Raw genomic sequence first — 19,937 nt, forward strand, 5'->3', positions numbered from 1 at the left:
ACACAGAGATCCCTGAGGTCTGAAAACCAGGGATGTCTGCATCAGTGCAAAGCAATCAGAATCTCTTTAGTCTGTTGCCTTCATATCTATTAGATGGTGCTCTTGGCCACACCTGGGAAAAGGCATCAATTCCTTTGGCTGGACAATCTCTCCTCCTCGCATAGGAGTTGCTTGTCTTGGCTTTGGAGCTGGATGCACGGAGATCCCATGTTGGTTTCCCAGAGGGCTGGGATATGCAGTTGAATACCTCTAGTGGAGGCATCATACCCCTCATCTGTGTTTTTGGATTAGCTGAGCTAACCCACTGTGGAATTCAGTTTCCATTTGATACACATGGTTTTAATTGACAAAATGTTTCTCTTTGCCCACCTGAAGAGGAATATAGCTTCCACTTGTAACAAGCTCAACTGTGTGCCCCTCCATTCATTTACATATGCCATGGCAGTCATGCTGACTCTGAATAAAGTACGTGTCTGGAGTTTAAGGTGGAGATGAGTGCCTAACGGGCTAGCCAAATTGCCCACAGTTCCAAAAAGTTTATGGTGCAATGAGATTCTGTTTGTAGCCATTGACCTTTTACCATGTGTCGAGATATGTGATCTCTCCAGCCTGTAAGCTGGTGCGTCTCAACAGTTCTACCAGGTAGGTACCATCCATGAATCATCCTGGATGTAACCATCACCTGACCAACCTTTTAATGTGGAGGGATGACTTACAGTGTGAGAGCTGGAATTGCAAATGTCAAGCGGGAAGGTCAGTAGGTAATACTGCAAGCAACTGAGATGAAATTTTGCACACAAGAATAGGTATATGCATGAAATGAACATGCCTACAAGTCACAGTAAAACCTTCATGCAGGAGTGTGGACTGTGAAGGATCTTGCATGTTTGCCTATTTCTGGAGAGGAAGGCCCTGCAGAGCATAGTGTCCAGTCAAACTCCCAGGTGTTCTATTGTCTGCGCAGGGACGAGCTGGCTTTTCTCTAGATTGATTATAAGACGATGTTGTTGAAGGATGTGTACTATCACTAGGGTATTCTCAACTGACTTCTGTAGGAAGGGGGCTATCAGAACGTCATTGAGAAAAATGGTACAGATGTACCCCTTTCAGACACAGGCTATTACACCCAAGATGTATGACCACCTGAGGTCAGCGGCCATGCGAAAATGAAGGACTTCATACTGTATGTACAGACTGCTGTAAGCAAACCTCAGGTACAGTCTGTGGCCAGATGATGAAAATGTGGAAATATGCCTCCTTCAGGTCCACAGAGATGAGGAAATCCCCTGGGTGATAGCTTCCATGGTAAGCATGAGCAGTGTCCATATGGAACTTGTGGAAAGAGGGAGTAGTTATTAGAGATTCAGCCCTGTGAATCAAAACATCCGACTCTGCTTGCTATACAATGGAGACTGAAGAATCCATCACTATTGAATTTATGGACCTATCCCACAACGTGAGAACAATCCATGGCTACAATCGCTAGCAGCAGCATTTCATCATTAAATGAAGAATTGGAGAGTTCAGTCTACAAATTAAATTTGGAAGTGAAGTGGGGAGGGAGGGAGAATGCTGTCTGGCCTTATTAAAAATACATAACTTCACATTCCATTCACAGTTTGTAGCATTTAATTTCTTTTGCTTTGGTTCTCAACTGAAGAAAAACATTATTGCAACTATGTATGAGAAACTGCCATTTAAACTATTACAGTCCTTCCATATCACTGACATGACAGACTGCTAAAGACTATTGTCAGTACAATTTATTAGAAATTATAAATCTACCATGAATTTTTGATACGGGAGAACATAATGATCCCTGAGGGAATTTTCAATGTGAAAAGCATCGAAGTGATGTGTTTTTGGAAACTCCTAATCCATAGATTGATATAAACTCCACAACGTCTCTGGAGATACAGTCTATACTGAGTCATTACCTACTTTGGGAGTTTTAACCTGTGGATTATTGATATGTTACTAAGTTAAATAGCCTCTACCGTAAACTGTGACAATGACAGTTCATACAGTATACTTTAAAAATGTTTTATAATCCGCTTAATTACAACACAAAGGAAAATATTTATACCTAGTAAGCAATAATATGAACAAGGTAGTTAATGGGCATTTACAATAGCTATTTTTAAACTTGAATTTCTCAGCAGGCTTGCTTTTTTCTAATACTCTGAGCTCAAAAGACACTAGGCCATAGGACAGAATAGAATCTTGTACATTTTCATATTTTAGATCAAAGCTGCCTGTGCATGGTACCGGTTCAGCACATATCCAAGACCATTATTTTAGATTATGGTCTTTTAAGGGCGACTTTTTAAAGAGACCAGTAGTGGGAATTTAAAATGTAATGTTTTGCATTAATAGTCTTTAATGATTCTATTTCTATTGCAGTAGCTCCCTCTTATGCTAGGCCCTGTACAGAACAGGATGATACAGTTTCTGCCACAAAAAGCTTCAGTCTAAAGCGCTGATTCCTGCAAGTGCAGTTCATGGGATCAGAGCCAAAGAGGTAAAGTGGCATAAAGGTGTGTATGGGGAAAGGGGAGAGAGAGAGAGAATCAAATATCAGTTAAATAAAAAAATCAGTTCTCATATGCAATATTCTCCTCCTGTTGGAATATTTTGAAATGGTTACTACATCACTTCTCTGTCCTTAAAATATGATTCCATCCTTCGCACTCAACTCATCTTTAATTTGAATACATGGCTCTGCTCCTACTGGTACTTGGCTTTTGTCTCTTAGCCATCCTCCTAATATCCCTCTCCTGACTGCCTGTCCTTTGATGTTTTTTTCCATAGCCTCTTTGATTTCCAGCAGCTTCGCTGTTGAAACTAGGGGATTAAATCCATTAACACACTGCACTATGTCCTGATCCCCTTCTCCCAACTCACTGATGCTGGGTATATATGCCCTGCTCAGACTGTCAGCTAACACCAATGATCATCCGGGACAATATCTTGTCTCTACCTGATAGCGCTTCAGGTGCATCAACATATGCTGCAATTATGGTCTTTTAAGGGCGACTTTTTAAAGAGACCAGTAGTGGGAATTTAAAATGTAATGTTTTGCATTAATAGTCTTTGGAGCACTAAGAAGGGGCTTTGCCTGGATTGTCTCTAGAGGTTTGTGGTCTGGTGTCACTATTACTAGCTGATCACAGGTGAACTGATGGAATAATTCCACTTCATAAATACCACAGCCAGCAGCTTCTTCTGTTTGGGCAAACCTCTGTTCAGTCTCTGAGGCCAGGTCTACACTGCGACTTTAAAACGGTTTAATGGCCAATACACTGATTTAACGCTGTATCCGTTCACACGACGTCGTCATTAATATCGAGTTAACCGCCTCCTTAAATCGATTTCGGAACTCCTCCCAAACGAGAGGAGTAGCGCTAAATTCCAAGTGTTGCACAGAAAGTGTACTGCCTATATCCCACCAAGTGTTTACGACCCACCAATAATAATCGCACAAGAGAGAGTGGAAGGGTGGGCTATTGCTGGTACACAACGAATAATGTCCTTACTAGTGCTTTACAAATCTGCCTTCTATGTGGTTGTTCGATTCACAGGTCACGTAAGGAAATGGCCTAACACGTATCAAGCCCGACCAAGCCGAATCAACCTAACATCGTGTGTTTCTAAGGTTACATCCTCTCATCTGTTCTCGCAGCGCCGTGCATGTGTGCTGCGTTCTAATCGCGCCTGGTCTCTGGCTGCATCGCGTACTCAGCGCGGCCAGTCGTGTGATCGCAACTCAGACCTCCACCACGCGCAGCTCAATAAATCGTCCTCCACCCTCAGTCTCACAAAGAATTTGTGAGCACACCAACCAAGCAGCAATAGCGACACGAGGAACATCTGTTATTGGACATGAAGCATAGTCTCACGAAGAATAGGATTAATGAATGCAACGCTACCGAACTTTTAAACGGCCAAATGCACATTCTCTACCACCGATAGCACACGAGACGGGACCATTGACTCAGTCCGTAGTGGACTCGATATTGAGAAGCAGACTCCTGCAGAAACAGCACTGTCAGCTTGCCGACGTAGTTCCATTGGCGACACTCTCAGATGAGCGCATAACGCATCAAGAGGCCCTTAAGCGTTGGATGTGTTCGCTCTCCACTGAGCTAGTTGTGTTCTACTATTAGTCTTGTAAGTAATACACGAATTTAAGCAACACGCGCATATGAGGTATATTTGCCCTCTTCTGGACAACAAAATATGCCTCCTCTTCTTTATCCTGGACAATCCGTTAGTCTCCCCTCTAATACATGTTAATATATCAGATCTTGAGTTTGCCTAGCGGTAGAAGATCCGAGCTCAGAAGCGCTAGCATGCTCTAGCCGTTTTCCAAAGAAGAAAGACCCTTCCCTCGCGCTCACTGTCCCACGCTTGGGATGATGCTGTCTGAAACGACCCTATGCTAGGGTCTCCGACCAGGCTGCTAGTGCACTAACTTAGAATCACTAGTTGCCATGATACTCCCCACTAATGCGACATACATACGTCAAATGACTAGAGTGTTGCTCCTCCTCTGTCTGTTCTGGGCTCTCACCAAATAGATTGCATAGCATAAGTGTGTTGCAAACAATCTATCAGGTCACGCCTCCTCCACAGCGACAGTCCTATCTGCAAATCAGCCCCCACTAATGCCAAGCAAAGCACAAAATTCCTTATGCGTGATTCAGTTACTCCAACCCTTGCGTCAGCAGTGTTGTCTCCCACCGAATCGACATAGCCATTCAGGTTGTACAGACCACGCTATGACAGTTGAGAGACTTGAGGGTATAGCCATATATGCCTTCTAATAGCTATTTGATCTTTATGCTACTGGCCAGCTATGCACTGCAGCCCCCCCACAGTTTAAAAAATCTATGCACCACTCCTAATATTCCGCTCCCACATGTCAGCCCCCACAGTTAGATTAAGCCATCATATTGATCCCGACTGACGTACGCTCTGGCATTGCAAGCTTCCAGAGGCTATTGCACTCGTTCTTCCACTTGTGAGGGCTGCTCTCATGTTTGTATATCATGGCGTTTCAGGCAGGGAAAGCATGTCAACAAAGTTCTAAGAAACAGTGCTCTTACACATGCGAAGTTTCGCAGCCACTGCGAATCATCCCACACCGTCAAAACAATGCGGTCCACACCATTCTGTGTGTTTCCCGTGCCCAAATTCGCGTTCAATGGGTAGAAGTATGCCCCTAATAGCAGTAGCTCCAAAACGCTGGGCCAGCGTTATGGAGATTCTGCCTCCATCTCGTCATCGTTCTGTCCTCGCCGCTCAGCAATAGCTACCTCCTCCTCTCTCTCCGCCTTTGCAGTTCATTGTTCAGTATAGTCAGCACGAGAGTACGCGAGGTGGTTGACAACGTCAGGATATACCGTTTGTGATCTCAGGTCCATGATTGCTATGCTTGGCGTTTGCTCAATGCACTCCGCGAAAAAGCCACCAAAGGGTTGTCTGCTGCCTTCACAAAGAGGGTGTAGGCCTTACCCAGCACCACCCGGGCAATGTTTTTCTGCCCCATCAGGCACTGTGCTCTCAACACGGAAGTGGGAACTATGGGATAGTGATAACAGCTACCCACAGTGCACGCTCCTTAAATCGATCGCAGCCTTGGTACCCATGCGACGCCCCAGCAACACTGACGCAAGCCAAGCAATCGATTTTGTGATCGCATTGTGGACGCGCAAAACCGATTTTATAACATCGGTTTTGTAATATCGGTTTAAACTACTTCGAAATAATCATGCAGTGTAGACGTACTCTGACAGGCTCTGACTGCTGGCATAAGCTACCCACTGCTCCTGCTTTCTCTGATTATCACATTGGAGTGTCAGTGGCTCTTCTGGCTGGTAATACTTCAGAACAGGGGCATTCATTAGCATCTGTTTCAGCACGTCAAATGTTTGCAGTTGGGGACCTGACCAGTCCCACTCAACATCCTGCCTTGTGAGCGGACAAATGGAATCTGCTTCTGCAGTCAGGTGTAACAGAACTTGGACTGAAAATTTATCACTCTTATGAAGGGCTGTACTGCTTTCACATCCACTGGAGCTGGCATGCCTCTGACTGCCTTCGTCTTTTTGGGGATCTCCTTGCAGTTCAGCTGCCGTGAGTAGATGTTCAATGTATGAACCCAAATGGTGTTGAAAAGGTTGTCAGAGTGCTGGACTCTTTATCCGGGGTTATGCATCAAAACACATTTCTCACACCACAAACTTCAAAGATTCTTGCTTTGGAAAGTTCTTTCAAGATGTCTTCAATGGCGTGCAGTGAACAGTGGCATCTTTTCAATACCTGGTTCAGTGGCTTTGGGCTATGCGGATGTGTAATTTACCTGATGGCTTCTTTATCACTATTATGCTGCTTTCCCAGGCTGTACTGATCTCTACAAGTGCTATACCACCTCTGCTCTGCTCTGGATTGCATATTACCACTGGAATTTTCCTTTGCAGCAAAAACACATATTGCACTGTGAAGTCTACTTCCTCTTGCAGTTTTCCTTCGAGGCACTGGCCACCTTTGAAAACATCCCCATGTGCTTTGAAAATTATCTCCATTGCTTATGATAACTCTCTCTTTTGCTTCTTACACTGCAACTATAAAATTCTGATGCTGCACCTTGATCAGATCCCTGGCTGGTATGGCCATATCCCCCAAGAGAGCTCTGTAATTCTTACCATCCACAACCACAATTTCAGTTGGTACTGTCGTTTATTTAAACCCTGTGCACTGCTCAATGTGGTTGAATTGCTTCCAGACTAACTTCACCCATTTCCTGTTCCCCTAGTGTCCCCTCAGTAATAGCCCATCCAGGGAACATGACCCAAGTTTCACTGATCATGATTCACCATCCTCCACATTGCTCTGTTTTCAATAGATACAGCTTCACGCACAGTAGTGAACCATGTGGCATAGCCCTGGCAGTCGCCGGTACCTCCATGATTCATTCACCAAACTGCATGAGACTCATGTGAACCTCTGCATCCTGCAATGCCCTATGGTCATGACACTTCACACTAATTCCATGCAATCCACATGCACCCCACATTCCTGATTTGCTGACCCTTGACTGTATCAAGAGACGCATACACCATGTCACCTCTCCTCAACACCATGATGCTCTTCCATACACTCTTCACCAAAACTACGCAGGCACATTTTACCACACAGTTATGACACAATTCAATTGCATAATGCCTTCTTCAGTGATGCACTCCTTGAACCCCCTCTGCTCTCTTTGCCCCATGGCTTGATGTGCCCCCATGCCGTCAGCTCCCTTTACACTATGATGCACCACCATCCCCATTATATGCCCTCAGTGCCCTCCGGTATACCCACACAGTCCTTATGGTGCACCCCCATGGCTGCCTGCCCTATTTTGTTACATGATGCACTTCTCTTTTGTGCCCTGTAATGCAACACATACCTAACAATTGTCCACCAACCCCATACAACCCATAATCCCATGATACTCCTCCATATTGCCCTGCACAGTCTACAGCATAGTCCTCATCCAACTATCACGGGGGTCAGTGCACCCTTCTTGGGGATGGAAGGTTGAGCTCCCTGTGAGAGATTCCTTCCCATCCCAGTGCACTACCCTGTACAATCTCCAATTTAGAAAAAATCAATCATATCTCTGCTTTTGAATTATCACATTCCATCTCAATTTCCAGGTGGAGTGGTTTAGTTCTGGTCATGTTAATATGGAGTTATTATGTGGCTTATAAAGAAAAGCTAGCTTCAAATTTAACTCGTGTGAGACTAGTGTCTTTCCTCTGTTACAACATCATTCATACTAAGATTTAGGTGGGGCATGTGCAGAGTACCAAAACACTTTACTAAGGCAGGGAATAGAGGGAGAATGATTTAACATAACTTTCACTAAGAACAGGGCAAATTTGAACATTATCATTTAAAAAGCATAGAAAAATGTAGGTATTGTTTTTTGCGGGTCATTTAACAATTTGCTGACTCCCCAGAATCAAACAAATCAAACAGAAGGACAGTGCACACTGAAATTAATGTTTACACTTCAGCTCCACCTTTATGTATAACCATTCACCTGGAACGGAAGATCAGAATTATGTATCATTTCATGTTTCTATCCTATTCCTCGACAAAGTAATAAGCATGAAGATTGTAATCGGATTTCATTTCATGGCTCATTCTTGCCATACTGCTTGACTTATTCTATCTACATATGCCTTTGTTTTTTTTCTATGAAAGTCAGTTTAAAGAAAAAAATCATATTTAATTAAAAACATCTTAGCACACCCTATGAAAGAGTCCTGTAGAATTTCACTGAGATCAGAACAATAGGGTCCACAGAAATTTAATATGGAATTACTTTTAAAAACCTATTGAATTTAACAAGAGAATATATTTTTCTATAGAAGATTTTAAACCATTCTATAGAATTTAAATGATAGTTATCTCTCTCTGCTATAGAGAATTCCACAAGTTTTTTTTTTTAATTACGGAAATTATCACATGCTATTAAATCTTATAGGATTTTTCCATACTGCGTATCTGGCTATCTATATACTACATATTTTTGCAAAGAGCTACATACAGCAAGGGATGGACATCTGCAGGCTAATAATTTACTGACATTGTGTGCCTGGATGAAAAATCCAATATTACTATACCCCTACAATGCATGGGCAAAAGCCAATGTTTACAGAAAATGAATTCAATTGGCTGCTTAAACAACAGCAAATATATATTCAAATTTATCATCATTTTCATTAGAAAGGTATTGTCATTTTGTGGAAGTTATTTTGGTGAACTATAAGGAAAAAAGGGGGCCTGCCATTATCAAATCAGGATATTATCTTTTTCCTCAAGCGCCAAATTATTATAACTGAATATAAAAGAGATTACAATTCAAGAAACAAACAAAAATCAAATACTGTAGTTCATAAAACATGTTCACATTTTCTTTGCTATCATTAAAGTATGTACCTAATGATAGGATAGTAATGCATTTGACTTTTATTATCTGCAATGAATTATTTTAATTCCTTGCTTCCAGGGCCACATCTCTCTTTCTTGCCTAGCTGTTTCTCAATTTATAATAGTTCCAGAGTAATTTTTCTCCTCCACACACTGAAAAGAACGTGTGATGCTTTCTAGGGAAGAGGGAGATCGTATTTTAGAAGCAGAGAAAGAAATGGGGGCTTTTTAAGTGTTTTGGGGTGAGGAAAACCCTGTAATGGTCTACTTTCCTAAGCTAAACCACGGTACATTTTGCCATCTGTCAACATCTGCAAAACACTACCACACCATCTAAATTGTCCTACCAAGGACCTCTGTTTTTTTCAACTATAGCTGAAGGACAACAAAAACGTTTAAGATGTGGCAGGGTTTATGGATGATGCAAGATTCCAAAAATTAAGAAAATTTAGCTTAGAAAGGAGAAGAATTAGAGAGGATTTACTTTGGATATTTAAAGCTATGGTGACTACTCTTCAGTCCCTCATTTTCATGCTGTCTATAATGCAAAAAAAAAAAAAAAAATCAGTCGAGGAAATAAATGGTTGGGAATTGTAGAACAAATAACGGTGATATAGGACATTGCTCCATGGAATTCATTGCTGCACAAGGTCACTATGTCAGATAACATGATTGCATTATTTAAAAGGCTACAGTAGAACCTCAGAGTTATGAACACCTCTGGAATGGAGGTTGTTCCTAACTATGAAATGTTCATAACCTTGAACAAAATGTCATGGTTGCTTTTTCAAAAGTTTACAACTGAACACTGACTTAATACAGCTTTCAAACTTTTTATGAGGAAGAAAATGCTGCTTTCCTTTCATTTTCGTAATACTGTACTGCATTTGCCTTTTTTTGGGGGGGGTCCCTGCTGCTGCCTGATTGCGTATTGTCGGTTCCAAATGAGGTGTGTGGTTGACTGTTCAATTCTGAACACTGATGTTCATAAATCTGAGGTTCTATTGTACATCATTTTACAACCTGTAATCTATAATAATTAGGGCTGTCAAGGAATTACAAAAATTAATTGTGATTAATTGAGCAACTAATCACACACTTCTTAAAATATTTTTGGATGTTTTCTACATTTTCAAACATATTGATTTCAATTACAACACAGAATACAAAGTGTACAGTGCTCACTTTATATTTATTTTTTATTACAAGTATTTGCACAATGTGAAAAAACCCAAAAGAAATTGTATTTTTCAATTCAGCTAATACAAGTACTGTAGTTCAATCTCTTTATCATGAAAGTTGAACTTATAAACGTAGAACTATGTACAAAAAGACCTGCTTTCAAAAATAAAACAAGGTAAAATTTTAGAGCCTGCAAGTCCACTTATTCCTACCTTTCGTTCAGCCAATCGCTCAGACAAACAAGTTTGTTTACATTTGCAGGAGATAATACTGTTCACTTCTTGTTTCCAATGTAATCAGAAAGTGAGAAGAGGCATTCTCGTGGAATTGTTGTAACTGGTGTCAGAAGATATTTACATGTGCAATGCACTAAAGATTCACATGTCCCTTCATGCTTCAGCCACCATTCCAGAAGACATACGTCCATGCTGATGGGTTCTGCTTGATAACAATCCAAAGCGGTGCGGACCGATGCATGTTCATTTTCATTATCTTAGTCAGATGCCACCAGCAGAAGGCTCATTTTCTTTTTTGGTGGTTCAAGTTCTGTAGTTTCCGTATCGGAGTATTGTTCTTTTAAGACTTCTGAAAGCATGCTTCACACCTCATCCCTCTCAGATTTTGGAAGGCACTTCAGACTCTTAAAACTTGGGTTGAGTGCTGTAGCTATCTTTAGAAATCTCACATTAGCACCTTCTTTGCATTTTGTCAAATCTGCAGTGAAAGTGTTCTTAAAATGAACAACATGTTCCAGGTTATTATTCGAGACTGCATGAAATATATGGCAGAATGCGGGTAAAACAAAGCAGGGGACATACTATACTGCCCCAAGAAGTTCAGTACGAAATATAATTAACACTTATTTTTTTAATGAGCATCATCAGCATGGAAGCATGTTCCCTGGAACGGTGGCCAAAGCATGAAGGGGCATACGAATGTTTAGCATATCTGGCACATAAATACCTTGCAATGCTGGTGATAAAAGTGCCATGCAACTGCCTGTTCTCACTTTCTGGACATTGAAAATAAGAAGAGGGCAGCATTAGCTCCCATAAATGTAAACAAACTTGTTTGTCTTAGCGATTGGCTGAACAAGAAGTAGGACTGAGTGGACTTGTAGGCTCTGAAGTTTTACATTGTTTTGTTTTTGAGTACAGTCATGTAACCAAAAACAAAACTATATTTGTAAGTTGCACTTTTGCAACAAAGAGATTGCACTACAGTACATGTATGAGATGAATTGAAAAATACTATTTCTTTTGTTTATCATTTTTACAGTGCAAATGTTTTTAAGCAAAAATAAAATACACTTTGACTTCAATTATAACACAGACTACAATATATATGAAAATAAAGAAAAATATCCAAGATATTTAATAAATTTCAATTGGTATTCTATTATTTAACAGTGCAATTAAAACTGTGATTTATTGCGATTAATGTTTTTAATTGCAATTAATTATTTTGAATTAATCATGTGAGATAACTGTGATTAATTGACAGCCCTAATAATAATTAATTGCCCAAAAGATTTACCAGAGTTAAGGTTGCCCAGTGCTGCCTTGTGCCATTCCTCAAGGCACAAGTGAAAGAGTGTTAACATTTAACCAGTCTGGGGTGGTTTGTTCAGAGTAGGCTCAGTCCTAAATGCATCTTCACTCCCAACACACTGAATCTATGCTCTGGGAGTCCGCCAAAAGTATCCCATGGACCGACTTTCTTTGTCCTCTGAACAGTCAAATTTGGTGGACAGTCAAGTTTTCCCACACTGCACCATGAACAAAGGGCAAGACCAACCACGTTTTAGGAGGGTGCTAGGAAGTCTAGGACGTGGGTAGTTGGACTCAGGCCCTCAGAATGCAGTGTAGATGCTGGAGCCTCAAGTTGGGAACCAGGGCTCAAAAATTCCTAACCTGGATTTACAAATGAGTGTAGATGTTCATGCCATAGGTTAATAAATGCAGGATCTGCTAACTCAAATTCGACTTGCTTTGGGCTTACATTGCAGTGTAGACATACCCTAAGAGACCGTGCCATTGTTTGTGTTGTATTCCACAGATTTGCATTCTAGCAGTTAGCTCTGGTGATTGTTTGGGGAGGGGGAGGGGGAGGGGGGGGGGTGGGCTGTATCTCAGGAAGTCCATGCTCAAACAACCCCACATTTGGACCACTAATCTTACTCCAGACCCTCTAGTGCACTGCAATTTTCAAGACACTAGAAGGAAGCACATGAATTTAGAATACTCAGAAAAATCAGCTGTTAAACAGCAACTTCATCTTAACCTTAACTATAATGGTGTTGCCACCCCATTATAATAACTGTAATTATGCAAACTAAAATAAGGGTAAATCAGATTTCAGTGCAAAAGTAATTCCTTTGACCATTGCACAGCACTGCACAATTGCCTTGGAGTATTATGTGGCTTTTTTGTTTTGTCTTATTCCAATTTATCAGGGACTGACCACTGGTAGAAGACAGAAGATTGGATTTACACATGATTGACCAATATTCTAACCAAGAAAGATAAAACCTGTGGAAAATTAGTCCTAGGTAGTGGAAATGCAGCAGATATTATATCATCTGTGTAAACACTGAGACTGTAGGATTCTCTACATTCTTTTCTACCTGCCCAAGCATCTATCTGAAGAGTGACAAAAGCAGCAAATACAATATTTCTGCTGAATAAGCATATTTGGAAGGCACCTGAAACTGGAATTGCAAATCGCGGTCAAAGAGGGAGACACATTTCAAACTCGAGAAGACTTCAGGTGCTTTATAAAGTCCCCCTCCAGAAACACGTTTGCAACAGTAAGCTCATTTCTAAGAAGTCATTGCAGAATTTCTGAATCTAACTGGTTATCAATGGTTTACTACATATTTAAGTTCTGGTTAGAAGCAGTGCACGTGAAAGAGGATAAAAACAAAATCAGGCCTTTTGGTTAGACCCTCTCAAAAGCATACCAAAGCTTGCAAATCCTCTGAAAATGTCCCCTAATGTATATGATGCAACTTTTTTTCTGTGCCAGAACAACTTCTCCTCTTCCTATATCTTGAGGAAAGAGAGAGCATGCACCCTTGTCCCCTAGAGCCTCACTCATCTTTAGGGGAGATGATGTACTCTCTTTAATCAGCAGACTTTTAAACAGGTTGTATGTGTCTTCCCCCATGCCACTCCAGCCGTTAAACTTGTTTGGGTAGAATCTATGGGGCATTCTACCTGCTAATTGGGAAGGTATCAACAGGTAAAGGGCCAGATTTCACAGATTATCTGCTATGCATCCATGACACTATGTTTAAATCTCCTATGCTTAGGTGCCCCAGAGTGCACTATCCTACAGTGCAGTGTGATACTTTTGAATGGATTTGACACCAAAAATTAAGTATTGGTGATTAGTTCTAGGATCAAACTTTCTGAAGCATCTAAAGGTTTGGGTTTGATTTGCTTCAAAGAACAAGAAATTGTTCAGACTGATTCTTATCTGCTCCTAACTAATCTAGCCAGCTCTAATTTTTAATTTGTTTCCATGTATGCTTTTGTATCAAAAAATATAAAATTAACAAGAAAATATGCATTTGCATGCTGAGGTCATTAAGTTATATAAAAATGTTCTGAGAGCTTCTAGTATCAAAAATGTTATATAAATGCTATTACCTTGTTATTTTCTGGATTGTTTTAAAAATATCAAGTTAACACTGTTGATTATTTCCAGCCCTTTAAAATAGAACATTTAAACCATTCTACATGGCTGGAGACAGACAAGAATGGGCAGACTGTGACAACTAGAGCGAAAAGAACCAGAAGGAATTCCAAACAGACAGAAGTTTCCAATCCTTACTATGTCCTCAGTGTAGAAACTACAGACGATATCTCTGATGATCCAGCTGTTTGACTGGAACAGAGAGATGTGCAACACACACCTGTGGATGACTAGGAAGTCCAACCCATAGGAAAAATCAAGGATGTCCACAAAGAGATATCCAGCCATTCAAGAATACAGACAATACTGGTTGGAAATTCTTTAAGAAGAAGAAAGGGAAAACATTCTGCAAAAGACAGGCAGACAACAGAACAATGTGCTGTCTTCCTGGAGCCAAGACATGAGACATGACTAAGATTGGACAGCATTCTGAGGTGTGTGAGGAGGTAAGAAACTGCTGGTGATGGTAAATATGAATACTAATGATGCTGCTTCACAGGATATCTCACAGATTACAGATGACTTTAAGGGAACTCGGAATGATGCTGAAGAACATCCAAGTGATCTTCTTGGAGATAATTCCTGTCCTGGGAGCGGAAGAAGAGAGAAGATTTTGGAAGTGAACCACTGGAGAGGTAACCAGTATCAAGTGGAAGATTTTAGTTTTGTGGAACATTAGTCCACCTTCTGTGAGAAGAGAAAATTTTGAGTGGCTTCCATTTCAGTAGTAGGGAAACCAGTCTTCATGGAGATAGGCTGGTCAGATTAGTTATGAAGACATAAAACTAACAACAAAAGGGGAGAGTGAAAAGAGTGGGCAAAAAAGGAGAGGGAATAGCACCCTATGACAAAAATGGCATTACCTGTTTCCAAGTTCCCGACAACTTGGAAGCAAATGATGTTGAATGCTTATGGATCAATCTTTTAACTGATACATTACAAGATGGAGTGTTAGTTGGTGTCTGCTACACACCACTAAATCACACTAGAGAATAAAATGACCTATCTCTAAAGCACCTGTTTATTATGTGGGTAGGAAAACAAGTTGCACTACCATAGACTTCAATCTGAGTGACTTATGCTGTAAGTCTCATGCTGCCAGTATGAATTTCAGAAATTTATAAATGACAATTTTCTAACTCAAAAAGTGTTGTACCCTACATGGAGGACTTTTACATTAGATCTCATCTTGACAGATAAAGAGGAATTGATCACAAAACTAAAAATTAATGGCAGTTTATGTAGCAGTGATTGTGACTTGATTACATTTGTAATGTGCAAACAGAATAAAGTTCTAACCATAATATATATACTTGGTGCTTTAAAATGGTCAGTTCATAAAGCTGAAAACAATTATAAAGCAGATCAGTTGAGAGAAGGAATTCAAACCAAAAAATGTGAATGGTAATTGGGAACTGACTCCGAACATTTTACTAGAGGCCCAAACACGTACGATCCCATAACTGAGAAAGAAGGCCACACTGGTTAAAAAAACCCAACAAATCTGGCTTATAGGAGAAGTGAAAGCAGCTAATATTTTTTTAAAAAATATAACAAGAAAGAAAGAAGAGTTGATAGTGATTAATATAAATCAGAAGCTAGGAATAGTAGAAAGTTAGTTGGCAATGGAAGCAAAACGACCCAAAGAGAACCCTATGGCGAGCAGAGTTAAGAACCATAAGAATGCTACTGGTCCATTATTAAATGAAATGGTAGAACTGTCAAAAATAATGTAGAAAAGGCAGAACAGTACAATAAATATTTCTGTTCTGTATTTGGAAAAAAGTCAGATGATATATTCACATAATCTATTGTGGATGAAATACTTTCCTTTTCAACAGTCACTGCAGAGGGTGATATACAGCACTCACTTAAGCTAGACATATTTAAATCAGCAGGTCTGAATAACTTGAATCTGAGAGTTTTAAAAGAACTGGCCACAAAATTCTGTGGACCATCAGCATTGCTTTTCAATAAGTCTTGGAACACTGGGAAAGTTACAGAGGACTGGAAGAAAACTAATGTGTGCCAACATTTTAAAAGGATAACTGGAAAAAGCTGAATAATTACAGACCCCATCCGCCTGACATAGGTCCCAGGCCGAATATTGGAATGGCTGTTACATGACTCAATTAATAAAGAATTGAAGATAATGTAATTAATGCCAATCAACACGGGTTTATGGAAAACAGACCTTGTCAAATGATCTTTTTTTGATAAAGTTACAAATTTTGCTGATAAAGGTAATACTGTTGATGTAATACACTTAGAGTTTTGTAAATCATTTGACTTGGTATCATGACATTTTGATAAAGAAAATAGAATATACAAAAATCAGTGTGACACATTAAATAAATTAAATAGTGGCTAACTGTAAATAGCGAATCATCATTGAGTGTTTCTGGTGGGTCCCACAGGGATCATTCTTGGCCCTATGCTATCACTTTTTTTCAATCAATTATCTGGAAGAAAACATTACATCATTACTGATAAAGTGTGGAGATGACAAAGATTGAGGGAGTGGTAATTACTGAAGATGATGTCACTGTTAAAGAGCAATCTGGATGCTGAGCACAAGCAAACAATACACATTTTAATGCAGGCAAACGTAAAGTCACACATCTAGGAACAAAGAATGGCAGCCATATTTATGGGAAGGGGAAGTCTACACTGGGAAGCAGCGACTCTGAAAAGGATTTCAGGGTCCCAGTGGATAATCAGCTGAACATGAGTTGTGGCCAAAAAGACTAATGTGATTCTTAGATGCATAAATAGGGGAATATCAAATAGAAGTGGAAAGGTTATATTACCTCTGTATTTGGCACGGTGCAACTGCTTCTGGATTACTGTGTCCATAGTTTTGGCACCCACAGTTCAAGAAGGATGTTGATAAATTGGACACACAGATTTTAGATAGTCATGATGGTGCCTTCTGACCATAGTTTGACCTCTTGCACACTGCAGGCCACACAATTACGCCCAACCACTCCTGTAATAGACCCTTAACTTCTGGCTAAGTAACCGAAGACCTCACATCATGATTTAAAGACTTCAAGTTCCAGAGAATCTGCCACTTACACTAGTTTAAATCTGCAAGTGACTCATGGCCCATACTACAGAGGAAGATGATGGTGAAAAAGACAGTTCAGAGAAGAGCCACAAGAATGATTAAAGCACTGGAAAACATACCTCTCAGTGATAGTCTTCCGGAGCTCAATTTGTCTAATTTAACAAGAGAAAATTAAGGAGTGAGATGGTCACAGACTGTAAGAATCTATATGGGGAATATAAATTTGATAACAGAAGGCTCTTCAGTCCAACAGTCAAAAATATAACAAGATCCAATTTCTGGGAAGCTGAAGCTAGCCAAATGCAGACTAGAAATAAGGTACAATTTTTTAACAGTGAAGGTAAGTAACTATTGGAACAAATTTACCCAGGGTTGTAGTGGATTATTCACCAACGGAAATTTTAAAATCAAGATTGCATGTTTTTCTAAAAGATATGCTGTAGTTCAAACAGAAATTTAGGGAAGTCTTAGGCCTGGGTTACACAGGAGGTCAGATTAGATGATTACAATGATCCCTTTTGATTTTATAATCTACAAAACTCTTAGCTCCTAGTGACTAGTGTCATCCATTGCCATTTGCCACTGCCAAATTCTAAGGAACCTTATTTTCCTACACTAGATTAAAAAATGTACTGTAAGTCTTGCAGATGAAGAGGTATATGGCTGTACATAGTTTAAAAGCAGGAACAATAGGATTACTTACCACATGAAGAATTTTATTTTCTGTTTCGTATACTGTGCAATCCTATAGTAAAGAAAAAAAAGAAACTGTGTGAGATTTAAAATCCTAGCCCTACAAACATGAATGAAATTATTACTAAAAAAAAAAAAAGACACTTTACATGCTAGAATATGTCTCTTGCATTCACACACACATGTATATAGCGAAGTCATCTCTCCAGGCTTTACATGGTTATTCTGTTTTCTCTGGGAAACTTTACCACAGTAACTTCTCATTAACCTTAGGGATCTATTCTATTTATATGACTATAGTTCTTGTTCTTTGTAATGGGAACTATGCACCTGTATCAGGGGGAGAACAGATCATTAATATAAACAGAGATATGTATGTAGAAATGCACTATCGTGTAAACGTTAGGAATACATGGCCATTTAGACCTAGACAGACATGGCCTAGTCCTAAAATTCTCAATCAGGCAAAAACAGTTGTTGACTTTATTATTATTTTTTCTTGAGTGAAGACTATAGTGTCAGGTCCAGAGCCAATGAGTACTCCCTTTTTTTTATTACTTATGTGCTGGATGATTGAATGATGAGAAGACAAGGTGTTTCAGGGAATAGATATAACGTTAATGTCTTTTTTTTTTTTTAAATCTTGCCTGACCTTCACCAGATTACAGGTACCATATCTGACAGTCAGGGATCTTTTTCTTTGAGCTCAAATGCATTATATATCAATGCAATATATCACAGCAAGTTGCTATATTTTTGGACATTTACATGTGAAAAGGCAGATATCCCATCTTGAGTTATATTTACAGATTTCTGTGAAACAAAAGCAGATTATTATTGTTATTCATTATTTACATTAACGTAGCTCCTAGGAGCCCCCATTAGGGACTAGGACCACATCTTACTAGGCACTGTTCAAACACCGAACAAAAAGATGACCCCCTACCCACAAGACTTTATAACCTAATTATGTCAAAGAAACTCATACCACTGATACTATAGTAACAATACAAAAAAACACATTACTTCTAGGGTCAGTTTTTCAAAAAAGCCATAATTTTTTGCTCATAATTTTTGCGTACATAAGGGTTTCTCAACCTTTTTTTTTTGGCAAGACCTACATATTAATAGAGAGACCATCTCACAGATAGCTCTTCACAGACCACAGTAAGTTTCTAATCTTGAGTTTAGAATACAGTGATGGTATGTCTTCACTACTGGCCATATCGGTGGGTAGCAATCGATTTCTCAGGGATCGATATATCACGTCTCATCCAGACGTGATATATTGATTCCCGAACGCGCTCCTGTCGACTCTGGAACTCCACCAATGCGAACGGCAGTAGAGGAATCGACAGGGGGAGCCATGGACGTCGATCCCTTGCCATGAGGACAGTAGGTAACTCGATCTAAGATACTTCGACTTTAGCTACGTTATTCATGTAGCTGAAGTTGCATATCTTAGATCGATCCCCTCCCCTAGTGCAGACCAGCCCTGAGGCAAACTATGGTGTAAAGACATGTGACACTGTTGAGATAACAGTAATAAGTACACAAAACTAGATTACTTTTAGGGACTCTTTAATGGCCTCTAATTTTGCATTTAACACACAATCATTTGCTCCTGGAAAAGATAAATTTTATGTGCAAACGTATTTGTCCTTCCACATCTAGCTCTCAGTTTTCTATGTGGTTTGTGCATACTAAAACATTTGTGAAGGCAAAGTTGTGGGCACACATTTAGATGACACACTTACTCTACTTAGAAAATGTTGCTCTTACAAGCCAAAAAGTAGCACAACTATACTATCTTATGATAGGTTACATCAATTTTATTCTGAAAAAAAAATCAGAAAGAAAATCCTTAAAGCACTCAACCATAAACATAGCACAATGGAATTACATGCACCTGGATTTGTGATGCTCTTCATTTAGAAGAGAGTTGCATTTCTCTGTCATTTCCCTGAAGCAGAGATGTTATGGTTTACAAATCCAGCAGGGTTTGCTCACACTGGAATTGAAGTTGCCACTGAAAATAGCGACAACAGGGATTAGTTTTCATATTTCTGTTGACGGATTTGTTTTCTAATAGAATCCATGAATTCTCCACCATCTTATTTTAAGGCAAGTGAAATGCTGACCCTAATTAAACTACTTGGCATTGCCTCTTAAATGATAAGTGGATAGGAAAGAAGGGGACTGTCGGCTTTATTCAGTGAAAAGATGTTATAATTGCAACTGACCACAATGACATAGGTACATTTTATTTGTTTTTTGGATGGATGGAAGTTGCTTACAGGAAGAG

General features: G+C 39.7%; 1 protein-coding gene across 1 annotated transcript in view; it reads right to left on the reverse strand.

Moving 5' to 3' along the window:
- LOC116816345 (connector enhancer of kinase suppressor of ras 2-like) overlaps nt 1–19,937 on the reverse strand; it is a 518,029-nt gene that overhangs the window by 287,157 nt on the left and 210,935 nt on the right. The window contains exon 5 of the mRNA XM_075068744.1: nt 17,643–17,684. Coding sequence (XP_074924845.1) covers nt 17,643–17,684 — 42 coding nt within the window. The remainder of the gene's footprint in view (nt 1–17,642; nt 17,685–19,937) is intronic.

This window comes from Chelonoidis abingdonii, chromosome 8 (assembly GCF_003597395.2).
Source record: "Chelonoidis abingdonii isolate Lonesome George chromosome 8, CheloAbing_2.0, whole genome shotgun sequence".
Lineage (NCBI taxonomy): Eukaryota > Metazoa > Chordata > Testudines > Testudinidae > Chelonoidis > Chelonoidis abingdonii.